This window comes from Cnephaeus nilssonii (genome assembly GCF_951640355.1).
Source record: "Cnephaeus nilssonii genome assembly, chromosome: 13".
Classification (NCBI taxonomy): Eukaryota; Metazoa; Chordata; class Mammalia; order Chiroptera; family Vespertilionidae; genus Cnephaeus; species Cnephaeus nilssonii.
Window position 1 is genome coordinate 26,767,550 of NC_137084.1, and position 25,457 is coordinate 26,793,006.

General features: G+C 37.4%; 1 protein-coding gene across 1 annotated transcript; it reads left to right on the forward strand.

The window, feature by feature from the left end:
- Positions 1–13,606: 13,606 nt before the first annotated feature.
- On the forward strand, positions 13,607–22,558 carry SVIP (small VCP interacting protein). Its single transcript, XM_079789358.1, has 4 exons — positions 13,607–13,788; positions 15,855–15,905; positions 16,414–16,527; positions 19,889–22,558. Exons 1-4 carry the CDS (start codon positions 13,735–13,737, stop codon positions 19,901–19,903), a joined length of 234 nt encoding a protein of 77 aa, XP_079645484.1. The 5' UTR covers positions 13,607–13,734; the 3' UTR covers positions 19,904–22,558.
- The last annotated feature ends 2,899 nt before the right edge of the window (positions 22,559–25,457 follow it).

Consider the following 25,457-nt stretch of genomic DNA (forward strand, 5'->3'; position numbering starts at 1 on the left):
TAATTTTTAAAAGTTATAATCTTAAAACATATGAAGGTAGAGAAACAATAAAATAAATTTTAATATATTTTTCTTTTCAAGGATTGGGAGTGATAAAAAAAAGTAGAGTAGGAAAGTACTTGCTTTTATGAGCTGGTCAGTGTGAGTTATTTTATTGTAAAAGTAATAAATCTGAAGTTTAAATTTGAAGCTACTGAAGGCACTGAAGAATTTCAAAAAAATGTCAACAATACCATATCTATATCTATCTATCTATCCATATATATATATATTATATATATATATAAATATGAGGAATATATATGTATGTGTATATATATATTTAGGGTATTGTTGACATATATATATATATATATATATATATATATATATATATATATCCTGGAATGAGTAAAAATGAAGCTATTTCAAATGCAGACATTGGTTTTTAAAGATTGGTCACCTAGCACCATCTTCTGGCTATATAATAATTTTTGTTTTCACCCTGACTGAATTGTTACAACCCTGTAAATATTATGATTGTGGTGCCACCTGCTGGGCATAACTTCTAGTCACTCTAGGGGGAAAAAATGATATTTGCTAAGCAAATAAACTTCCTGATTCTAAGAATTATAAATTATTCATATATAATATTCTAAAGAATTATCATGTATTCTATTTATTTTCATTGAGAAAGAGACTATATGTAGGGTCTCTCCCAAAAATGTATACACACTTCAACAGCTGATAGATCAATTTTGAAAATGAAATGAATTTTAATAAACACTGCCTTTATAATGATTCAAAGGGTGTGTATACATTTTTGGGGATATCCTATATATACCTTTGGTAACTCGTTATCTATTTTCTCTTTTGTTGTCCCCATATAAACTCTAGCCAAATGAGAAATTAACTTAGATAAAATTCTAGAGTTAATATTGAACAAAGGAATCAATGAAGGAATTAAACTAGGGGGAAAATCCAGCACTTTTTGTTGGACCATTTTATATTTATATCGTAGGGTAGTGTATTAGTTTCCTATTGCTGCTGTAACAAATGACCACAAACTTAGTAGCTTAGAACAACAGAAGTTTCTTCTTTACAGTGATGGAGGCTAGAAATCTACAATGAAGACGTTGGCAGGGTCTTGCTCTCCCCAGGGTGCTGGGTAGAACCCTTTCATTGACTGCATTCATTGGCTTGCTTCCTGCATTCGCTGGCTTGAAGCCACAACATTCCACTGTCTGTCTCCACCTTCACTTATCTTTCTCCTCTCTGAGTGTCTAATCTCTCTTTTTACCTCTTTCTTATAAAGACACTGGTGATGGTCTATAGCAGTGGTCGGCAAACTCACTATCAACAGAGCCAAATGTCAACAGTACAATTGAAATTTCTTTTGAGAGCCAAATTTTTTAAACTTAAACTATATAGGTAGGTACATTGTTATTAACTTAATTAGGGTACTCCTAAGCTGGCCTTTGCTAAAAACTCAAGGGGCCAAAGAGCCACATGTGGCTCGAGAGCCGCAGTTTGCCGACCACTGGCTATAGGGTACACCCAGATAATCCAGGATAATCTTATCTCAAAATCCTTAATTTAATCACATCTGCAAAGACCCTTTTGCAAATAAGGAAATATCAATAGGTTCTAAGCATTAGGACGTGGATGTATTTTGAAAACAGTTATTAACCTACCACAGATAATTTAGCCCTTCAATTTTGAAATAAATGTAGGAAGGGCATTATACGCTTTCATCCTTAGGGCTACTATATACCTGAACTTGACACTGGATAAGAGTTAATTTCACAAGGACCTGCTTGTTCTTTCCACCACCTAGAGCTGTAACTTCTCACCTCTGTGGTATAGCACTAGCTAGGGCCACACTTAATGTGTCTCTAGGCCACTGAACCACTGCAAGGAAAGCAGATAACCAGTTACTGCAGTTAGAATGCTGGAAATAACAGGTAGCATGTTGGGGGGGGGCGCTTATTACCTTTGAGAAATTGTCTTTGACAATATCTTTATGTACTTTTAATCATATATCCTCTTTGGTCTGATATAAATCATGTGTTCCTGTTTCTGGACCAGCAGATAAGCTGGGGCTCTAATTGAGGCTGCACATAGGAATGAGCGAGCAGATGTGGTGAGTCCCACATAAATCTTGGGCCTGGCACAGACTCCCAACATAAATAAAAAGGCAGAGCAAACAGGGGAAAGAGTAAATTTCCTAAGATAATCTTTCAAGATATCTCTACAGTTTCTAACAATGCCAAAGTCACCTGGTACAAAGTGTTCATTGAATTCAGCAGGAAGATCATTAGTGACCATTTTGAAACAAGTACCAATGGTGTAGTAAGGGTTGAAGAAGGTTGCAGTGAGCCAAATATTACACTGGATGTAAAGAAGGGAGCATGGGAATTGCAGACAACTCTTGTGAAAGTTTCCTGAAAACAGAGGTGATGGACAATAGTTATAATCAGTTGTTGTTCAAGGGTTTTTGGGTTACTCATTTGAAGAGAAGATTTGAGTATGTGGATTTTAAATGTTTAAAGGAAAGGAAATATAGAGAGGATAACAAGAAGAGGAAGCAATATGTGGAGTAAGATCTCTGGAGAGGTTTCTAGGAGGGAAATGGCATGAGAACAGAAGTAGAGAGATTTATTTCAGTTAGGAGGAGGGGGGCAACTTTTCCAATCCCAACAGGATTACAGGAAAAGAGTAATGCGGATACAAACAAGGTTATATATAGGCTTACAGGTGGCAAGGAGTGGAGATAGCTAGCACCTCTGGGCTTTTAAAAGCTATTGGTGGCAAAGCATAGTGATTAAGAGCACAGGCGCTGAGGCCGACTTTGTAGATAAATCCCAGCTCACCCACTAATTGTATAACCTTGGACAAGTGATTTAACACACCAGTGCCTTGTTTCCCAGATGATAATAACCACACACACTCACCCTTTGGGGGTTTTTGTAAGGAGCTAATATGTATAAATTCATATAACAGTGCTGAGCATTCATTCTATGTGTGTTTGTCACGGAGTGGAGGAAAAACCGTCCAACTTCAGCTGAAAGCGCCTGGGAGATGTTGGGTTCAGAGATTTTAAAGCAGGGAGGTGCCTGGGAAATGCTGAGTTCAGAGATTTTAATAGCAGGGAGGCGGTGTGAAGGCAATCCTACAGAATATAAAAAAGAAAGAGGTGTGCAACATAAAAGAAGTGGATAGCCCTGATGAGGACACAGGTTAAGTTGGAGATTATGGGTATGTATTGCAGGAATCAAGTATTCTCCCATTTCAGCCCAGGGACAAGGCCGATAGTTGGATGTATCCAACTGGAAGCTATGATGAAAGAACAGTGAGATCAAGGAATTGAGAACCCGGACCATCGGCTGAAGTGAGGGGCCATGGAATCGAAGTGAAGGGGACTTGGTGGAGAGTAGAGAGATAAGGTCAGAAAAGATGAAAAATTGGTATTCTGTGGTTGTCTGAGCAAAAGAGCTGGAAGGATATGGAACTGAGGTAACCTGGCATCCCTAATGCCACTGGTGCTCTCTAGACAGCTAGACAGCTGGAGACTTCACCTTCCTTTCATTGGGATGGGAAGACAGCTAAAGAGCGGGCGGGGCTCACAGGGGGAGGATAAAGAGAATTGTGATGAGACAGGGCGGGGCTCCTAGGAGTAGGTGGCCTGCCTGCAATTACTTGGTTGAGATCACGCAGTGGGCGCCAGGGGCGCTCTGAGGCTCTGAAGCATGTGCCTGCATTGTGTAGGGGATGAAAGTACCCAAGTTAACTCCGTGAGTCTCCTGCCCTTAACCCCAGCTCTGTCACTCTTGCCCAGGCTATGAGCTTGTAGGCCAGAACAGCCAGGACAGCATCAGGCTATTGTGCATGTAGTTTGGTGCTAGGGGGTGGGAAATCCCTGGTGAAGTAGACAGACTTGATCCTGGGCTGCAAGACCTGCCCAGGACAAGGAAAAACCCTACGCTGTGCCTTGTAGGTGCTGCCACTATTCCATCATGTTTGTTAACTGACACAGTGAGCCGACCTAGAAGGTGGGGTGAGAGTTACAGAAGTGGGAAAAAGGATGAACTTCTCAATATTCAGATGGAGAGGAGGTTACTTTTAGGTCTTTGAGTTAAACAGCTGATCAAAATGAGGACAGAGGGAAGTATTTATTGAATAATTTAGAAATTGGGGGGAGGTAAACTACCAGCCAAACTCCCTGTGCCTCAGAAAACCAAACCATCTGGTGGAGTTTCTTAATCACCCCAGCTTTACCAGGCTTTAGAACCTCAACTAAAAATCAGTTCCTTAAGCGAAGATCAGCATGGTACCATTGAAGTCATGTACCAACAGAAACATGAATGTTTGGATTTATCCTACATCCATTCTTCCAGAATAAATCTCCGTAGTCAATATGTTCCCTGTGTTGTCCAAAAAAAAACACAACTATTTTAGCAGCATAATGGCTATACCTGAGAATAGTAGAGAATCGCTATTCTAGACAAGTATGCTATAGCAAAAAACTATAGGTTAATCGAACAAGCAAAGGAGAGGAATTTTATAGAGAAAAAGGAGGAAGTTGGTAGAGAATTTTTTGAAAGGAAACCCATTGAGGAAAAAAGTGAAAGTGGTTTCTCATTGGTTGAGTTGCAAGGAAGAAAACCTTTCTTCCTCCTGCTGGAGTGGTAAGTCTCTTCCTGTTGAGGCCCATAACTAACAGTTCTTCCTGATAGGGTCTGTAATTGATGCCTGAGGTCTCCCCCTTCTGGTCTCCAACTCCATTTTAAATGAAGCTTCCCTTTATCATTTTTCATGCCTATAATGTTGTTTATAGCTGGTTCTCTTCTAGTACTATCACCAATCTCCAACCTGGTTTTTACCTTGATATTCTTCTGCTCCTGCCACTTGCCATCAACATAATATGCATCCTATATATTAAAAGCGTAATATGCTAAGTGTCCAACCATTCATTCGACTGTTCATTCGACCGTCGCACCAGTCACTATGATGCACACTGACCACCAGGGGTCAGATGCTCCGACCAGTAAGTTAGCTTGCTGCTGGGGTCCAGCCGATGGAGACTGTGTGAGACTGGCCAGACACGCTCTGGAGCCCTCCTGCAGTCCCTCCCCAGCCAACTGGCCCCTATTGGCCCGATCAGGACTAGGCTAGACAGCCCCGATCAGCTCCAATCACTGGCCAGGCCGAGGGACCCCACCAGTGCACAAATTTGTGCACCAGGTCTCTAGTATATTAATAAAAAACTGTACCATAGGCTTCCTGTTATAATAACTAATCTTTCTGTCTGCTCATGACTTGATTTTTTTTTTTAATTATTGCACATATTTTATAGGAAGGACCAAGAAATCCTCGTCCTTCAGATGTCACTGAAAGGCAGGTAATGTTTAAATAAATCATTCTGGGTATTTCAAAATTGTGACTTTATCTTGTTCCTTTATGTGTGGTGGTCCTGATATGATAGAACTTTTATTAGATAGACACTTCTGTGTTATCTTTCTTGGGACTCTGGGATCTTGTGACTTACTGTTGATGGGCAGTGGGTAGTTTGCACATTTGCCTATAATGAACAGTGCTATTGCGAACATTCCAGTATGTCTTTTTTTCCCAGTAAATAAAAGTTTCACTTTATTAATTAGGCAGGAGTAGGTAATTGGATCATAGGAAAAGAGAGTTTTTCATTGTTATGAAGTAAGGCCTCATTATTTTCAAAGCAATTGTACCAAATGCACTCCTATTGGCAGTATATAAAAGTTCCTATTATTCATATCCTCTTCACCGTAATATTCTTTCATTATCGTCAATGCATTCTAGTGTGATCCCTTAGGTGCCTGCTACTTATAGATATCATACAGCGGGGAAATTTTTTTAAAAAAGCTCTGTGTGATATGCAGCATTTAATAGAACTAAAGAATGTGCATGGATTTTTGTTCTCTAATTACTATAAAAATCCCTTTGGGTTGTTTATTTTATGTGTATTTTTTATTGATTTTTTTTTTTTTTTTAGAGAGAGGAGAAAGAGGGTTAGAGAGATAGAAACATAAATGAGAGGGAAACATCATAGACCAACCGCCTTCTGCTTGCTCCCTACTGGGGATCAAGCCCACAACCTGGGCATGTACCCTGACCAGGAATATAACATTAGTACATTGGTTCCTAGAATGACATTTGACCATTGAGCCACACTGGCCATGCCCTTTTAGGGCTTTTAATGCATGTATCTAAATGTACTAGTACATGGTTGGTAAAGTAGCGATTAAGAGTAGTCTCTTTTGAAAATTCTACTAATAGTCCCATATGTTTTTTCATCTATAAACCACACATTTGAAAAGGAAGATTTTTTTTCCTACTTTTATGTAGCTATGTAAGCCATATGCACTGATTGGTTCATCTTTTTTATTGACATAAACCAAAAATATAATCAGCATGTTACTTTATAAAAAATATTTTAAATGTTTTTTTTATTTTCCATAAGTCCATAAATAAACGTATTCAGAATATGAAAAACCTAAAGAAAGAGAAGATGAAACTTGATAAGCGGTTTGCAAAGCCTTCTCCTGTTCCAGAACCAGGGCTCCAAGTAAGTATGAAGACTTCAATCTAATTAACGGATCCTAAATGCACCAGATATCCTCATTTTTAATTAATGTAATACTCCAAATTTTGTTTTTCCACTTTCCTTTGAGAAATGTGTACTTGCATTCTGGGAAGGTACCTTAAAGCTCCTCTAATGAAATTCTCATCTATTATTGAAATCTCCTTTGTAATCGTACCTGGAGGTGCTGTGGTTTAATGAAAAGAGTGTGATTTTTGAAACCATGTTCGGGATTCCATTTTTTGCTTTGCCATATATTATCTGACAAAATTATTCACTTAAGTATTTTGGATTATATTATTTGGAAAATAAATGACAAAATCTTCTGTCAAATGGTTATTCAGAGTAGGCTTGAACACATCAGAAAACTCTGCACCAAAGAGAGCGTAAGTCTACAAAAAGAAAATCCCCATGTTTAACATTTCTGTTACACCCATTATGTTTAGAAATGACTTTGATCCAAACTGTTATCTTCATCTTCCACAAATCCTTTCTGTTCCTAGTATCTGCTGCCTGACTTACAGAAAAAAAAATGTTTATATCAAATTTCCCCCAGATATTAGTGATATTGGATATTAGTGATTTTCATATCTGGATTGTATCTGTACGTGGCTTTAATAGGGAATAGCATTTCTAGTTTTTACATAATTCTCTTAGCAGAAGAAAGGCTTCTCCCTTTGATACCTTTTGCAGATGATTTATAGTTGCATAAATATTTCTTCATGTAAACAAACTGAATTTCTTTTTCTTGTGTATTTTGATCTCTTAGTGGCCATAAAGCTGGAGCCTGTATGGAAGAAATCTGTGGATTTCTGACACCAAGTGGCATTTCCAGGTTTTACTCCATTTGAAAAATAAAGGCAATACTCTGCCCTTTCTGCAAAATAAACACAATGCAGCCATTTCACATCCAAGACACAGGCTCTAGAATTTCAATAAACAGCATATCTCCCTAACACTTACTTTTTGGAAATTTGAAACTTGCTGCTTTTCACCAAGTGATAGTGACTGTGTACAGGCTTTTGAAAGTAATACACTTATATTTAAATTTTGCAGTTGGATTTATGACTTATGTAGAGATTTAGAATTATCTATCTATATAAAAGCCTAAGTGACTGTTACGATGGAACAACCTGAATGACTGGTCACTATGACGTGCACCGACCACCAGGGGGGCAGATGCTCAACACAGGAGCTGCCCCCAGCCCGCAGACCCTGATTGCCAATGGGGCCTGCTGGCCAACCTCCCATTTCCTCCCTCCAGCCAGCAGGCCCTGATTGCCTGATCGGGCCCCGGCCCCAGGCTGGAATAGGGAACTGGGGGTGGGTGGTGGCGGACGTGGGATGCGAGGGAAGGAGGAGCGGGGGAGGTGGAGAGGCAGGGAGGTGGGGAACCATACGTTGGTGGTGCGTGGGTAGTGAGGGAAGGAGGAGGCAGGGAGGTGAGGAGGCAGGGAACCACGTGGTGGCGGCACACAGGTGGTGAGGGAAGGAGGAGGCAGGGAGAAGGAGAGATGGGGAAAATGATCAGCCCTGATTGCTGGCCAGGCCTAGGGACCCTACCCATGCACAAATTTTGTGCACCGGGCCTCTAGTGTTTTAATAATAAGGAAAAACAGATTTCCTCTGCTGTATATAATTATGACTTGTGTTTAAACAAAATGTTTAACTAAACCCTGTATTATGGGTTGATATTGCAAATAAGCTATAGTGCAATTATAATTTTCATTCAAGGTAAAATTTGAATATTGAATTAAATTTTACTTTTATGTATAATATGGATGATAATCATATGCTTCTGTAAAATGCTTGTTTAGTTACATAATTATTAACAAAAATGGAATTATCATTATTATTTTCAAACTAAACTGCCAACTATTAGATTGACAGGGTCATTATATTCAGTGATCATTTGCAGCCTCCAAAATATAATTTGAAGTACAAGGGATTCTGTTTCTGGGCATGATGGAAGTACCAGAATTATGTTTCCACACTAGAAAACAGTACAAAATCAGAAAACTCTGCACCAAACAGAGCGTAAGTCTACAAAAAGAAAATCAACTAGAAAACAGGACAAAATATTTAAAACAATGGTTTTTCAGATATAAGACAAAAGTCAAAAAAAGGGCTGTGATCCCTAACCGAGGAGAAATAGGTGAACCCAATCACTACCCATTTACTGCGTGGTGGAGCAATCCAGATCTTGATGCAGAGAAAAGGATCATAAGCAGAGCACAGCAATGTTCTTGGGTTGAGGATGAGTTGAGCAACAGAGATAACAATTCAGGAAGTCTGGGACAGCTGGAAGTTGTAGGCAGAATTCCAGAGCATAAGGAACTATACACAGCACTTTGTAGATCTTATATGGCTTACACTGAGTCTTTGCTGAATGCTAAACTGCATGTTCACAGTGTGAAACTCAACAAAGTCAGATCTGTTTAGTCTTAGTCCACTATCAATGTCCAATGTCTAGTATCCAATCAAAATTACTAGGCATGTCAAGAAGCAGAAAAAATATAACACAAAATCAGGGAAATCGAGTCAATAGAAAAAAACACAGAAATGAAAAGAGGTTACATAAGTAAAATAATTAATTTAAATAAAATATATGTTAACTATGTTCAGTAATTTAAAAACATGAACAAAGAGAGGAATAAAAGATATTTAAAAGAACTAAACAGAACTTGTATTACTGAAAAGTATCCAAAATTTGAAAAGTCACAATATGAGATTAACAGTATATTAGATGTAAAAAAAGAAGTCATGAAATTGAGGATATAGCAGATATAGCAAGAGAAATAATCCAAACTGAGACAAAAGAAACAGACTGGAAAATTTATTAGTACCTCGCTGCCATGTCACACTGTATCACGTGGTCTAACATATGAATAATTGAGAATGTCTAAATAGGGGAGGATGGGAGTAAAAAAGAATTCCCACAACTTTTTCAAATTTAATTAAAATTAATCCCATGGATACAAAAAGCTTAATAAACAAGCAATATAAAGATCAAATTACCTCATAACTGAATTGCTGAATAATTGAAAAGAGAAAGGAAAACAGCAGGGGAAAATAAATATTGTCTTAAATATTGGTCATTAAATATTGAGAAACAAGCATAAAAATCCACAAACCTCATTAAAAACTATGTAAACCAGAATGACATCTTTAAAGAATTGATTAAAGAAAAACCTGTGAAACTAAAGTTTTATATGGAACAAAACTGTCCTTCAAAACTGAAGGCAAAAATGCAGATTTTTTTTCAGAAGTGCCAAAAAAGTATCAACAGTAGGAGAAAGCTCTTAGGTGGAAGAAAAATAGTATCAGATAGATTCTTAGATCTACACAGAACAATAAAAAGCTCTGGAAATAATGCACAAACAAGTAAATATAAAATCATTTTATTCTAATATTTGATTTTAAAATGAACTGACTCTTTTAAGCAAAATTAATTATTATGGCTTTAATAACACATAGAGGTAAATGTATGACAACAATAATAAAGGGTGGGAGAGTACAATCATCAAAAGTTTCTCATATTTTAGGTGAAAAGGTATATTATTTGAAGGTAGACTTGGATATGTTAAACACATATTGTAGGTACTAGAGAAACCATACACACAAACAGAGAAATATAGCTAAGTGGTGATAAATTGAATGCTTAAAATCCATCCAAATGAAGATAGAAAAAGAAAAGAATGGATTTGATAATAAAGAAAACAAATGGCAAGATAATAGATTAAATCCCAAATTAATCAGTAGCTACATTAAACCTAGATGGTCTAAACACTCCAATTAAAAGGCAGTATCAAGAACTGTGTAGAATTCGAAATTTTATTCTACTTAGAAGAAACAAGTTAGACTGTCACAGTTTCATAGATGCTGGCAGAAAACAGACTTACTGGGTGGAGAAAAATAACTTTATTATGTCTAGCACAGCAGGCAGCATCAAAGGCATGCTTGCATTGGTCTCCCTTGACTCCCCAAGCCCCATGGGGAGAGGCAGAGGTGTGCCAGGTGGATACTGTGTGTTCATGTTACAACTAAGGAAACCCCAACCTTACATATGGGGCTGCTAAGCAAACCTGCCCAACTTTGCTCCAGAGAAAGATATTATCTCCACCATACTGGACAGTAAACAAATCTGCTGTAAACTATCTTCCAAGTTTACTTACTATATAACATCCTTAAAAAGGTAGTTTAGAGAAAAAAATATTAAAACCTTTGCTCAGAAAACATACAGAAACACGCAAGACCAATGGAGAAATTTCTCCCAACAGGCAGAGATTGTCAAGCCGGATTTTACAAAAGGCAAAAACAACTACAAAATATCAACCAGAAACATGCTTTGCATATGAACATTGATAGGCATAAAAATAGGAAGATGCAACAATATGTCCCATGAAAACACAAATCCTAAAGCCAGAATGGCTATGTTACTAACACGAATTAGTCTTCAGAATAAATCATATTATCGGGTGTATAGATGAACACTTTATGATAATGAAAGCTTCAATTCATCACAAAGATATAATCATAAATACAGACACCCAATAATAAGGCATCAAAAGACATTAAGCAAAAACTAGAATTCAAAAAATAGGTAAATCCACAATTATAACTGAAATATAACTTTTCTCTCTTGAAAACTGATGCAACAAGTAGAAAATTATTAAAGATGTAGAAGATAGCACTACCATTCAAGAATTTTACTGCTATTTATAAAATATGCCATCCAACATCAACAGAACACCTATTCTTTCAAGTGTACACTGGACACGAAAATAGACCCTCTGCTGGGCCAGCAGGTAAATCTCAGTGAATGTCATAGGACTGAAGTGATACCGAATGTGTCCTTTGACCACAAAATATATTTTAAAAATTTGAACTCCGACTATCCAATAAAATGGACAAAATATATGAACTGACATTTCTAAACAAACATGCAAATAACAAAGTACAGTACATGAAAACATGGGAAATGCAAATTAATACTATTATATGTCCATATGAATTCGTAAAATGAAAAAGACTGATTATACCAACTGTTGGCTAGGATGAAAAATAACTGGTACTGTCTTACATCGCGGATATAAATGAAAATGGTTTAAGTACTTTGCCTTAAAAAAATCTCTAAAAGCCTTAGCTGATTTGGCTCAGTGGTTGGGCTATTGGCCAGCGGCCTGAAGGGTCCCAGGTTCAATTCCGTCAAGAATATGTACCTCAGTTGCAGGCTCGATCTCAGATCCCAGTCCCCATTTGGGCGCTTGCAGGAGGCAACCAATCTATGTGTCTCTCCCATATTGATGTTTCTCTCTCTGTCTCTCCCCCTCCCTTCCACTCTGTCTAAAAATCAATGGGAAAAATATCCTCAATGAGGATTAACAACAACAAAAAATCCTAACAGTTTTTCCATACTGTGAAATATGACCCACTTATTCCAATCTTAGGTGTTTCTAAAGAGAAATACACATGTTCACACAAAGGACTGTACACCAATATTTAGAGAGCTTTGTTCTTAATAGCCTCAAAATGCAAACAGCCCATATGTCAATGGATAGGTAAATTCATTTTTTAAATGTGATACAGCTATAGAAATGGAATATTATTGAACACACACACACACAACATTAATGAATTTTAAAACTCTGTGTTGAAGAAGTACACATGATCCAAATTATCTGAAAGTATAAAATATAGTCACTGTAGGGCCACAAAAAGCAAATCGGTGTTTTCTTAGGGCACAAATAAATGGATATGTCCTGTTTATGGATCAGAAGTATTATTAGTAATATTGTTAAAGTGTCCATTCTGTTCAAAGCAATCTGCAGCTTCAATGCAATTCCTATCAAAATTCCAATGGCACTGTTCACAGAAATAGAACTAGCAATCCTAAAATTTGTATGGAACCAAAAAAAAATCCCAAATTGTCAAAGCAATCCTGATATCAAACTATACTGCAAAGTTATAGTAATCAAACGGTAGAGCAGTGGCATAAAAATAGACACATAGACCAATGGAACAGAATCAAGAACCCAGAAATAAGCCACTACCGGGTGATAAGGGAGCTAAGAATATGCAATGGGGAAAGGATAGTCTCTTCAATAAATGATGCTGGGAAAACTGGATAATGACATGCCCCGGAATGAAATTAGCCCCCAATCTTACAGGCCTCCCAAAAAAATAACTTAAAATGGATTAAAGACTTAAAACATAAGACCTGAAACCACATAACGGTGCTTTCTGATGAGCTGTCATTTCACATCCTATTTTTTTGTTAAGATTTGAAGATATTCCAACAAGCAAGAAAAGCTAGTATAATGTAAGGGAAAAAAATCAAAAGCAATTGTGTGAAGATATCAGCAACTTCAGCATTACCCAGGAGCTTCCCAGAAATGTATCTCAAGTTTTACCCTAAACTTACTAAATTATAAACCACATGTTAACTAGATGCCCAGATGAGTTTTATGCCTAGTATTAAAATTGGAGAACCAAAATGTTTCAGAATGGACCAACCCCCATCATTTCCCAAAACACCAGAAACCCACGGGCACCTCAACTACTGCCACATTCAGGAGGCTGGCTTCTAAACCACAGCCACGAACTGCACTCTCTGCTCTCTCCATGGCAATAAGACTGAGCCACTTAGAAGGCAGAAACCGGCCCCGAAGTTAATTTGCCTAATTTCAGCCAGCTTAGTTCCACTCAACTTCGATTTCTAGGAGGCCAGGGTCCCATTTCACAGAAGCAGCATAAACCATCCGTGCCGGGGTCACTGATTTATAAAAGGACAGGCAGAGAGGGAGCCGCGAATCCCCTTTCTCCATCCCAGGCCAGCACGCGGCGGGCGGCAGGCGTCTCCAGGCACCCAGGCCCCGGCCGCCCGCGGGCACGGGCCGGGCGGGGCCCCCGGAGGTGGCGTGCGGAGTGGCCTGCGGGGGGCGGCCGCGAGCTGCGGTGCCGGGGCGGAGTCGCGAGCCGCAGGATTGTTGCCACACGGGGCGGAGCCGAGCGGCGAAGTCACCGGCCGCCGCGGGGGACCCGGGAGCTCGGCCCGTCGGGGTGGGGCGCGCGCTCTCCCCGCGCCGTGCAGTGCGCACTTACCGGCCAGGCGCGGGGGACCTGCAGCCGCCGTCCCCATGGGGCTGTGCCTGCCCTGCCTCGGGGAGCCCGAGCCTCCCTCGCCGGACCCGGTGAGTAAGGCCGCGTCTGCGCGTCGCCGCCCGCGCCGCGCGCACCTGTTCGCGGGACGGGCGCCGCGGGGCCTGGCGCCGCGGGCAGCCGGCCGGCCGGGCGGTTGGACGCGGGGGCGCGCGCCGCCGAGCCCGCGGGTGGGCGCCCTGGGGGCGGGGACGTGCGGTCGCGCCCCGAGGGACCTTGCGGTCCTGCCGGCGGAGCCCGGGCCGCCGCCGCCGCGGTCTCCCCACTTGGGTTACGTAAAACCGCCCGAGGGCGACTCCTTGGTCTCTTTCGCCGACTTTGGCAAAACTGGAAGTTGTGGGAGCGGACGCGGACGGAGTGGTGGGCGGGGGCCGTTCGTTCTGGGCGACGCGGTGGACGGGGTGCAAATGAAATTCTTCTTTTCTGAACTGAGGCGTTGAGTCTTCTCGTGGGAGATGTGCATTTTCCTGTGTCTGTATCAACTGTTTAAAGAAGGTGCTTAATCAAGTCCCGTACTCCTGAGCTTTATTGGATATTGTATTAGTAACCTCTTTAAGCCCTCCCTTTAGAAAAAAAAAAAAAAAACACGATTATTTTATGTGATACAGAGCTTACAATTTGTAAAGTTGCCATATTTATCAAATAAAAACACAGGACGCCCAAATCAATTTAAATTGTCAGATAAGGAATGCACTTTAAAAGTAGGTTTGTCGCACACAATAGTGGGGGATGCTTATACTAGAAAGTATTCCTTGTTTATCTGAAATTCACATGTAACTTAGCGGTTTGTGGTACACTGCATTTATACTTATCGTAGCTTTCCGTTTTTAACAGTATCTTTACATGAATACTCCTTACTGGGAATTGGTAACAGAAAACCTACATTCCTGCCTAGCTAAAAAATTCGTTGGAAGACATTTAAGAAAGTGCATTAACTCTTCAGCCATTTGATTATAATTACTAAAAATGACCTGGAAGTTCACCTTGTCTTTCTTGCTACAGTTGCTTGTAAATGTTGTTAATTTTGTTTATCTGGCTGTTGATAAAATCCTAATCGGTCAGTATTTGTTAAACCCTCCACCCATCCCCATAGACAACCACATGGTTCACTACGTGAATGCTACTTTATTGTTGAGGTTTTTCTTGATCACACTAAATAAAATAGATCCCCGACTATACCACCCATCCTTCTCTTTCTTGTCCTTCCTGTTTCCCAAGTACTTACTACTACCTGGTACATATTTACTTGACTATATTTGACTGTGTGCCCTCGTTGGAATTTTAAGTTTCCTTTGGGTGGAAACATTTATCTGAGTTTTTTCATTGCTACATCCCTAGCACCGAGGCAGTTCCGTACACATGACAGGTAGTCAGTAAATACTGTATTTGTACAATGAATGAATGAATTGGTATGGAAAACAAGGGAATTACTAGTGTAGCTCCCAAGAGAATGCTACTTACTGTCTTATTATTTAAAGATTTTATAATTAATACATGATATAAAAAATTATTCAGTTTCCCAACCTAGAACAGTACTTTTCATAATTTCCTACAGTTCTTCCTGTCATACACAGTGAGATTCCCCCACTTCACTCATCAACCTTTCTTAAAAACACCAACCTACTTCAAACTCCCTTATAATTGGCAGTACTAAGCCTTGTATTATTAAAGGCAATTTGTTTTATTGTCCTGACTTGCTTGTAAGCCTTTTTTTTAGCCAAAGGAAATAGATTATTTTATAGACCAACCTGTGTTGTGTGTGTATTTGTGTGTGTGTGTGTGTGTATGTATATATATATATATATATATATATATATATATATATATATTTGTGTATATATATATGATATACAATATGTATCATATATATGTTTTAGCATGCTCTTATTTGAATGTGTGTTCATAAATTGTGAGAATGAAATTCAGAAAGTTGATTATTTTATAAAAGTAAGTACTGGTAGTCTTAGAACATTTGGGGGCAGTACTAAATATTTTTTATGAACTGTTATATTACCTATAAGATATAGATAGGTATGTAAATTATCCATGCTAATGTTTGGTTTTATTTTAAAACTTATTTGTTACATATTGTCCTTAGGAAGAGAAAAGAGCAAAGCTTGCAGAGGCTGCAGAAAGAAGACAGAAGGAGGTGAGACTAAAAATGAAATTTTACCTACTTAGAGAATTTTGTACTTTATTCCTGATAGATGTCTATGACTAGTAGTATTTCACAAAAATGGTATCTGATATCCATTATCCATATCTATTAAATTTATACTTAAAGGTAATTATTTTTCAAAATGATCTCTGTGTTTCTATAAGCTACATCAGTATACTTATGTTATCTAATATATGAAAATTATTATACATATGTATTCTATAATGTGAGATGTCCCCTTAATGGCAGTATTCCCTGGGATAAAATGACCATGCCTTATAAAACACTGACAGATAAGAAATAAGTTTAGGAGAAAAATTTGTACAGTTTCAAAATACCAAATGAAAAAATGATAATATTTTTTACATAAAGCTGTTGTAGAAATAGTCTAATTCTTTGTTACCAAAATAGACCAATACCCCACTTGCAAAGCAAAAAAAACACACACAAACGCTTGGATACTAATTTTTATTGTTGTTTTGTACCCCTTAACTTAAAGGCTGCATCTCGGGGCATTTTGGATGCTCAATCTGTGGAACAGAAGAGAAAGAGAAAGGAAAAAATGGAAAAACAAATAGCTACATCTGGGCCCCCACCAGAAGGTGGACTTAGAGTAAGTATTAAAATTTAGTTAAGATTTAATTTTACCTGGAATCTTAAAAAACTTAAGTAGCAATCTATTCAATAATGTCCTGTTGAAATGGATTGCCAGAACATTATGAATTAATTTAAAAGCATGAATAATATAGATTGGAAGACGTATCCATTTATTTTCTAACATTTACTTGGAATAGGTTTACTTCCTTTTTCCCAAAATTCAAATGGAGTTTTCCTGATTATCTTAATACTTTATATAATTAATACTAATCTTAAGTGTATAGAAAACTCAACTATTATGGAAAAGTGTAAAGGAGTCAAAATCACCCAAATTCAGTGTCATTTTGAAACATCATTTCTCGTTTCCACTTATACATCAATCCTACTAAATTCTGTTACACTATAAATTTATTATTGGAACCTGCAATGTTTTTACTCAATGATTTGATATTTTTGCTCTTTTCATTGTCACTCATACCATAGTTATGGAAGTGTTAATTTGGACAGTAGGGTATACCCGAGTGAATGTGGCACATGCACCTCCCAGTGTAACAATTGCAGCTCTTGTCACTGGAAATATAATGGTGGACAAATTAAACGAGGCTCTTGAACTTGGGGATCTTTGCAACCTAGTAGGAGCATGCGGGTTTTATTTTACATGTTAAAACTGAGAAAAATAATGGTTCACATACTAAGATTTTACTCTCTGGTCCATTTTTAAAGGAAATAATTTCCTCAAGTAAGTATATTTGCGAAAAGGACAGTCAATTATATTTAACTTTTCAATGATTTATGAGCACTGATTTAGCCGATTCACTCAATTCAGTTAGGTTTTTACTCTCAAAACTATATATAAATACATACGTGTTTGTGGGGCAGGCAATTTAGGAGCATTCTGTGCAGATGTGATTCTGGCTCAGGAATGTCACATGGAGATAAGATTACCTGTGTTTTATAATTGTATGAGACTTTAGCTAATTTCACTTAAATGAAATTAAAACACCTTTTGATTGTTAACTTTATAAATGTATAAAATAATTGGTTTCAATATTAAAGTAAATAGCCATGACCATTTTGCTTAGTTTTTTAATATACCCCCAACAATAGAATAGAATAAATTTAATACAAGGTAAAACGGGAGATAGAAGGTAAAATACTTTATGAAAAGTATAGATGCTTACTTTCAGTATTCTGGTGCGATAAAGATCTGTGTCATCAGGTTTACTTCATAGAGGTTTCTCAAAAACAATTTGTGAAAATTAAATTATAGGACTGGTAATGATGCTGAGATTGATTTCATAGTAGAAGGAAAATGAGTTACTACGTGACTTAAAGTCACATACAATGTTATAAGAAAAGGATACTTTATATTTCGTCAGAATTAAGAAGGTACTTATTTTACAACTCCTCAGCTAACAAATTCTACGAAAGAAAAGGCTTTCTTAATTAGCCCTAAAGCTTTAATGCCCTGAAGCCTATAGATTAAACATAATTTAGGCCTTATACCACTTCTAGTCCGTCCCCTCAGAAGAGCTCACAATGAAAAACATCCCAATGTAAATTTAGTACCTTTATTTCTTTGAATGTTGTTCTTATAGGAAATCTCTCCGGCTTCCTTAATAAAAATGGCCCTCAAGGCCATCAGACTGGGCAGTGGTGAGAAGACATTCCCAGTAAGAGTGGCTCATTCTCATAAATCAGCTACCATTGCCACGGTCATTTTTCCATGGAATATTCCTAACCACTTCTACCATCAACACACTGGCTTTAAGGGACATACTGCTTTCCCCTTGACCACATGCATGGCTCATCCAGAGTATTCCATTAAGTTCAAAATAAAATGTAGGGGGCTCAAGGATAACAGAAGGGAAATTACAAGGCAGAGAATAACTTGAATTCACAATCCCTTTGGCCTAGGGTTCTTTAAGGGCTGCTATCAGGCCTGTTGTTCAGGCTGGCCTGGAAAGTCCTGTAATGTAGGCAGAGTTCTGATCTGACCTGACTCCATGGTTTGAGGAAAATGTCCTTTTCCTGTCTGCATGCCCTCCACATAGTCACCTCCTGTCTAGCTCTGCCTTGTCGCAGGGTAATATTAAGCACTGTCCTTTGGGAAGGCAGCCTTGTCTTAGTAAGTCAAGGTGAAGATGGCATCAGGATGCAGACTAGCATCAGTATAGGCTACACTGCTACAGGAGTGATGGCAGACCTTGAGTGCAGTGGCTCTCAGCCCTGGCTGCACATTAGAGTCTTAGGAAGAGCTTGCAAACAAGGCTGACAGAATCTCTGAGAGTGGGGTGTAGCCATCAGTACTGGTGTAAGCTCCCCAAGGTAATCTAATGTCAAACCAGATTGAGAATCGCTGCTCTAGTGTTTTTAACTCTAGTCCTAAGAGATACATTGTGGAAAATAGAGTCCCGTGCTAAAAAATTTTTTAAAATTCTGAATACTAATTGTATACAGTATCCTTTCCTTGAAGATTAAAAAGGGTTCAGTAGTCAAGTCTCTAAGAAGTTCTTGCAAAGGAAAGCAAGTTTATTTGGAATAAACCTTAATTTTTTAAACGTATATATAGCCCCCATAATAGTCCTTGGATATACTTGGAAAATACTACTCAATAGACTTAAAATATCTCTGGTCCTATCCCAGTGGCTCTTTTAGAACTTATTATTACAGATTTAATCAGAACAACAAGTGGAGTAATTTCTCAACTCAAGCAAGGAAAAAGACTGCCAAACCATTATTTAATAGTTTCTCCCATTTCTTGGTTCTGTGCTTCAAACAAGAATTCCTTTATTTTCATTTTGTAACTTCATTATTGTTTTTGATTGGTGGTGGTGGTGGTGGTGGTGGTGGTGGTGGTGGTGGTGGTGGTGGTGTGTGTGTGTGTGTGTGTGTTTTCCCTCACTGATCATTGGATAGTTCGACTTTAGCTACCCATTAATTTGACCAGATATTTTTCTATTTTTAAATGATGATATTATCTTCTTTCATACTCTGACTGCAAAGTGAAATGTTACTAATCTCTGCTATTACTTTGCATTTGCATATGACAGCAACTTTCAGCCTTTTTCATCTCATGGGACACATAAACGAATTACTAAAATTCCAATAAGACAAAAAAAAAAGTATAATTTTAATTCATTCACACCGGATGGCTATTGTGTTGGCTGTTGTCATTTTTTTTATTTGACAGTCTACGGGAAAAGAGGTCAGTGCACCTGACTAAATAGCCAGGTATCATGAGTTTTAAAAATTCTTGTGGTACGCTAGTGTATATATAGCCCCCATAGTCCTCTCTTTGCCTGTTTGTTCACATATTACATATTATTATGTAACCCTAAATAAAATCTACTTTTCTCTATGTTTTTATTTTCTAGTGGACAGTTTCATAAAGGATAATATGAGTGAGAGTCTCCTGCCAATAACTAATATCTGCAATCAAGTGGACATCCTCCATTTAATTTATTCTCTTTTAATAAATGGAGATTTAGACTTTGTAATTTTAGTGCCATTAAATGCAGTGCTTTTTCAGTATTGAAATATTGAACATGATTTTGATTTTCAGACTTAGAAAATGGCCAGAACTTTAATTGAATACTTATTTTCCTACATTTGCTTCTTTTGCAAGAAGTGGGTAATAGTTAAATTTAAATAGTGAATATATATGCATTGCATGTGAAGATTCTGCATACATCTCAAATATTAAAATTTACAATTTCATTTTTCCTCCTAGCTGTTTATAGTTGTGCTGCTTAGCCTTATATTTCCTTTTGTTTCATTATATAATGAAGACTTTTGCTTAAACTGTATGGACTTAGTGCCTTTAAAATGATCATCAGGGAAAATCTTTGAAAAATCATTTGAAGGGGTTATGTGAAGGGACACTGTAAATTTTTATAACTTACTATAATGAATATTTGTAGAAAATATTTAATTTCTCCTAATTTATTTTTGACTTGTGTAGCTTATAAACTTTAACATATATTTTACATTATAATAATTATTTTGCTTGAATTTAAAGTTATATATTAGTGTGGTACCATCAGAGGGCAGTGATGTACTGTTGTACTATATCAGATTCAGCTCTATGGAGATCTTTCTAGTAACTGAAGGAGTTAAACTAAGAATCTAGATGATTATACTGACTGGCAATGTATTTGTCCAAATTTCATAGATGTTTGTATTCTTTTGTATTTATTAAAAAGTGGTCATAAGATTTATACAGATAAGCATTTGCCAAGGCAAATATAAATGTATGAAAGAGAAACATGTAGTACTATATTTTAAAAGGACTACTTTAAACATAAAAATATTATGAGGTAATTCTATATAATGCATAGTCATAAACTTTGTCGGGTTTTATTACTAACATGAGTTTTATAGCATTTTGAAAAATATTTTATTGACTTCAGAGAAGAAGGGAGAGAGAAACATCAGTGATGAGAGAGAATCCTTGATTGGCTGCCTCCCATATGCCCCCTACTGGGGATGGAGCCCCGAAACCGGGACATGTGCCCTGACAGGGAATCAAACTGATCTGGTTCATAGGTTGATGCCCAACCACTGAGCCACACCAGCCAGGCGCATTTTTGCTTTTTTAATATTTCTGTTTAATATATAATAAGCTAAAATAGATCACTGTATATTTTAATTAGCTATTGTAGTTGATAACTCTTTTGGATGGCAAGACTATAACCTGAGTCCTAAATTAGAATCTGCGGATACTGTCAATAGGGACTAAATAGACCAGCTCATTTGATTTACAGAAAGGAAACAGCCACTGTCTCGTTATATTGCAATATATTGTGTATGTTAGTTTTAATGAGTATGTTAGTTTTATTGTGTATATTAGTTTTCCGATGGTTTTAGGTGACCCTGCTAGCAGTTCTCAACCTGTGGGTCGCGACTGTAGAGCCTAAGACCATTGGAAAACACAGATATTTACATTATGATTCATTAACAGTAGCAAAATTACAGTTATGAAGTAGCAACAAAAATAATTTTATGGTTGGGGGTCACCACAACATGAGGAACTGTATTAAAGGGTCGCGGCATTAGAAAGGTTGAGAACCACTGTCTTATAGGATTAGTGAGTTTTGTTCATAAAGGATAGTGAAATCATTGAGTTGCATTTTAGAAATAAAATTTTGACTTTATGAACATGATTAATTTTTCCAAGGCCGAAAGGAAAAAAGGATCATTAACAGCTGAATGGATGTAGAACCAGACGTATCATCCTTGGACTGTACAAATCCTTCCATCTGTTTTAATATAGGAAGAACAATTTTATCTTGTACTACATCCTAAAGAATTACCACTTGGGTTAGTGTAAACAAAAGGTCTACATCTGGGGGACACTGCCCTGTTTCCAAATACCATGCTTACTTAACTGTTGAACCATGCATGATAGGCTGGGATATTGCTTTATGGAACAGTGGGATGTCCTGCTTCAGCCAACCATGACCTGCCTCCATGGCTCCCCCAAAACCACCTAAGTTACATGGGTTAAGGGGTGATACTCAAATGTTAGGAATAGGGTCACAAAGGGGAAGGGAATGGCGAACACTAAATGCCTGACAGGAAACCTGACTAAATTACTACTAAAGAAAATTTGTACACATGTGCAGATGCAGCCAGGCATCTCCCTCATAAAGTTATGCATCACTTCCTAATGAAAACCTTATTTTGGAGCCAATTTACCATGATTCATAGTTTAAATAGGGAAATATAATGCTTAATATTGCACCCAAACACTCCAACCAAATTAGTAAAATATACATGTAACAGTAAAATGCACATCTGTAACTATTGTGTTAAAATATAAAATGCCTAAATCACTGCTTTCTTATTCTAGTCACCGAACTGTTTATATTAATATGGCTGGTAACAAAAAGTTGTGTATTATTACATGGCCTCTTTGTTGACACAGTGCATGATTTTTAAAGCATCTATATGTGAGGGACACTTGTTTTGCCAATTGCATTTTCTCACACAATTTTCTGTTATAAATTCTGTATTGCCATATAGGGATATAAATATACATTTTTCCTATATAAAAATTGGCTTTGGCTCTCTCTGTTTAACAAAATTTTATCTCACTGCATCTTAAATAATTAGAACTTGGGTTAGTGGTTAGAGAAACCTCAGCGATGCTTTCATCTCTCTGGGATTAATGAGAACAGAGCTAAGAGCTGTTTAGTGTGTTCATACAATCCCTGAATTATAAGGAGGCATGTTTCTTCTCCAATACTCCAAAGAAGAAATATTATTAGTCTCCTCTTTCCTTAGAGAAGTAATACTGTAAGAGGGTCCAGCTGTCATCCTTGGTGTACCCCAGGAGCATTTGGCATAAAACTTGAATTTTCTTTTTCTCTTCCAATAGTTCAACTTGTTTATTTGCTGAGGAATCATGCTATGCCCTTAGAAGAAAGAGTAACTTGTCAATTTTAATTTGAATAATAACTTCTGCATAACTAAATCAGTAAGAGGTCAGTAGATATGCATGCCTATCTGTGTTGAGGTTTGAGGTGTATTCCCTTCAACATCTCCAAGCAAGCATCTCAGATTCCCATGACTACTGTATGTGCTTTAAGTTGGCTCAAATGTGGTACTGTGGCCATTTTCCTTAATTTTCTCAAAAGCCACTGACAGGCATTTGTGTATATAGCAGACTGAAAAAATTCTGATTTCAAAAACAGAGACGTTTTTGTCCCAACAACTCAAACCCTTTGAATTTCTCATATGACGTGGCTTTTTTATTGTCTTGTTCTCCCTCTTCTAGATATGCATCATCTTGCAAATATTGCCTCCAAATATGGTCATTGTAGTTTAAGAACTGAATGTTCATCAATTACTTGACCTGGATATGATATTTTTATTATATCCTGAATTGCATTGTCTATTCTTGTAGCACCATACTCCAGTTGTGTAGTTTTGAGTTAATGTCTTCCAGCCATAAAAACAGATTTGACCAATCTGTTGTAAGTACTTAAAACTTATCTCAAATGGAACTAATTAGTTCTACACAGAAACTGGCTCTCTGTAGGCTATTGCTTGGAATCTATTTCGTCCCATAAGTTAGAAGTCAAGGAGTTATCCTAAACTCCTCAATCTACCTAATAACTCCTAAGGTACCATTTTCTCATTCTAATTTTTTTAGTTGGAGTTGAGAACTATTTAGCATAGATTTTAAAAAGAATATAAAGTGTCTCGTGTAGAAAATTCCTATACATCTACACAAAATAAAATAAATGAGTTAAGCAAGTTTGCAGAATACTAAATATATGAAGGTCAATGCTATTTCTATTTGAAAGCTAAAATAATAATCTGATAATTAAGATTATTCCAATCATAGTATCAAATATGATAAAAATACTTAGGAAAAACAAAAAGTAAAAGATCTGAACTAAAAACTACAAAACGTTGCTGAAATTTTTTTTAAGACAAACAGTGAGACATTGCATGTTCACTGGGAGAATCAATATTGTCAAGTTGGCAATTCTCAAATTGCTCAATGAATTCAATGCAGAATTCCAGCAAGGTCTTTCAAGGAAAATGACAAGATAATCCTAAAATTTATATGGACATTGAGCATGTATAATAGCCAAAACAAATTTGAAAAAAAAAGAACAGTAATTTTCACTAGAGGAGTCAGTAAGAGCTATCTGCATTTGGCCATTTCCTTCTGAATGTGGTCTCGTTGTCCATATTCCTGGTGTAGAGTGCCATCCAGCTAGCAGCTAGACCTCAATGTCATTTGTCACTGTGTTCTTAGTGACACTTAAATGATGTGATAAAGGCAGGAAGAATGCCACTCCCCCCCAAACATGTTCACATCCTAATCCCTGGAATCTGGGATCATGTTACATTACATGGCGAAAGGTATTTTGCAGATGTGATTCAGTTAATGATCATAACATGGGGAAATGATATCAGATTATCTAGGTCAGTGGTCAGCAAACTGCAGCTCGCGAGCCACATGCAGCTCTTTGGCCCCTTGAGTGTGGCTCTTCCACAAAATACCACGGCCTGGGCGAGTCTATTTTGAAGAAGTGGTGTTAGAAGAAGTTTAAGTTTAAAAAATTTGGCTCTCAAAAGAAATTTCAATCGTTGTACTGTTGATATTTGGCTCTGTTGACTAATGAGTTTGCCGACCACTGATCTAGGTGTACCCAATCTGATCACATGGATCCTTAAAAGCAGAGAACCTTTCCAACCTGTGGTCAAAGAGATGTAAACAAAGAAGCATCATTGTGGGATTCTATTGCTTGCTCTGAAGACAGAGGAAGGGGGACATGAGCCAAGGAAATCAGGCAGCCTCGGGAAGGTAGAAAAGGCAAAGAAATGGATTCTCTCTTCAGAAAGAAACACAGTGCTGCTGACCCCTTGGTAGCCCAAGGAGACCCTCGCATACTTCTGACTGCAATACTATCACAATAAATATGTGGTGTTACATCAGAAGAGAAAACAAAATTCATGAAGAGATTAATAGTTAACAGATATTTTTAACTAAATTAACAAAATTATTTTAATAATTAAAAATATGTTTATAGGAAAAATTTAAGCACAGGAGAAAGTTTTGATGGAAATATTGTTGCCAATTACTATACAGGAAAATTCAGTGTTAATATTAGTTTAGTAACATAAAAATCCTATCACTCAATATCTGTTTTTAGAGACAGTACAATTGTTCACTGTTCCAAGGTGATTTCATTTCCTATAAAACTAATTTTCCCCCAGAAGGATTACTACCACTTCCAGCAGCACCAAATTACACTATGCCTGTTTAACAACTTCCCTATTGTGTCCTAATATAAGGTGACAGGAAAATTTGCCTTGGGGTGGTGGGCACACAGTGCAATATACAGATCTTGTAACATAGAAACCCATACCTGGAACCTATATCACCCCAATCAATTTAATATTTTTTACACACACAAAACAACT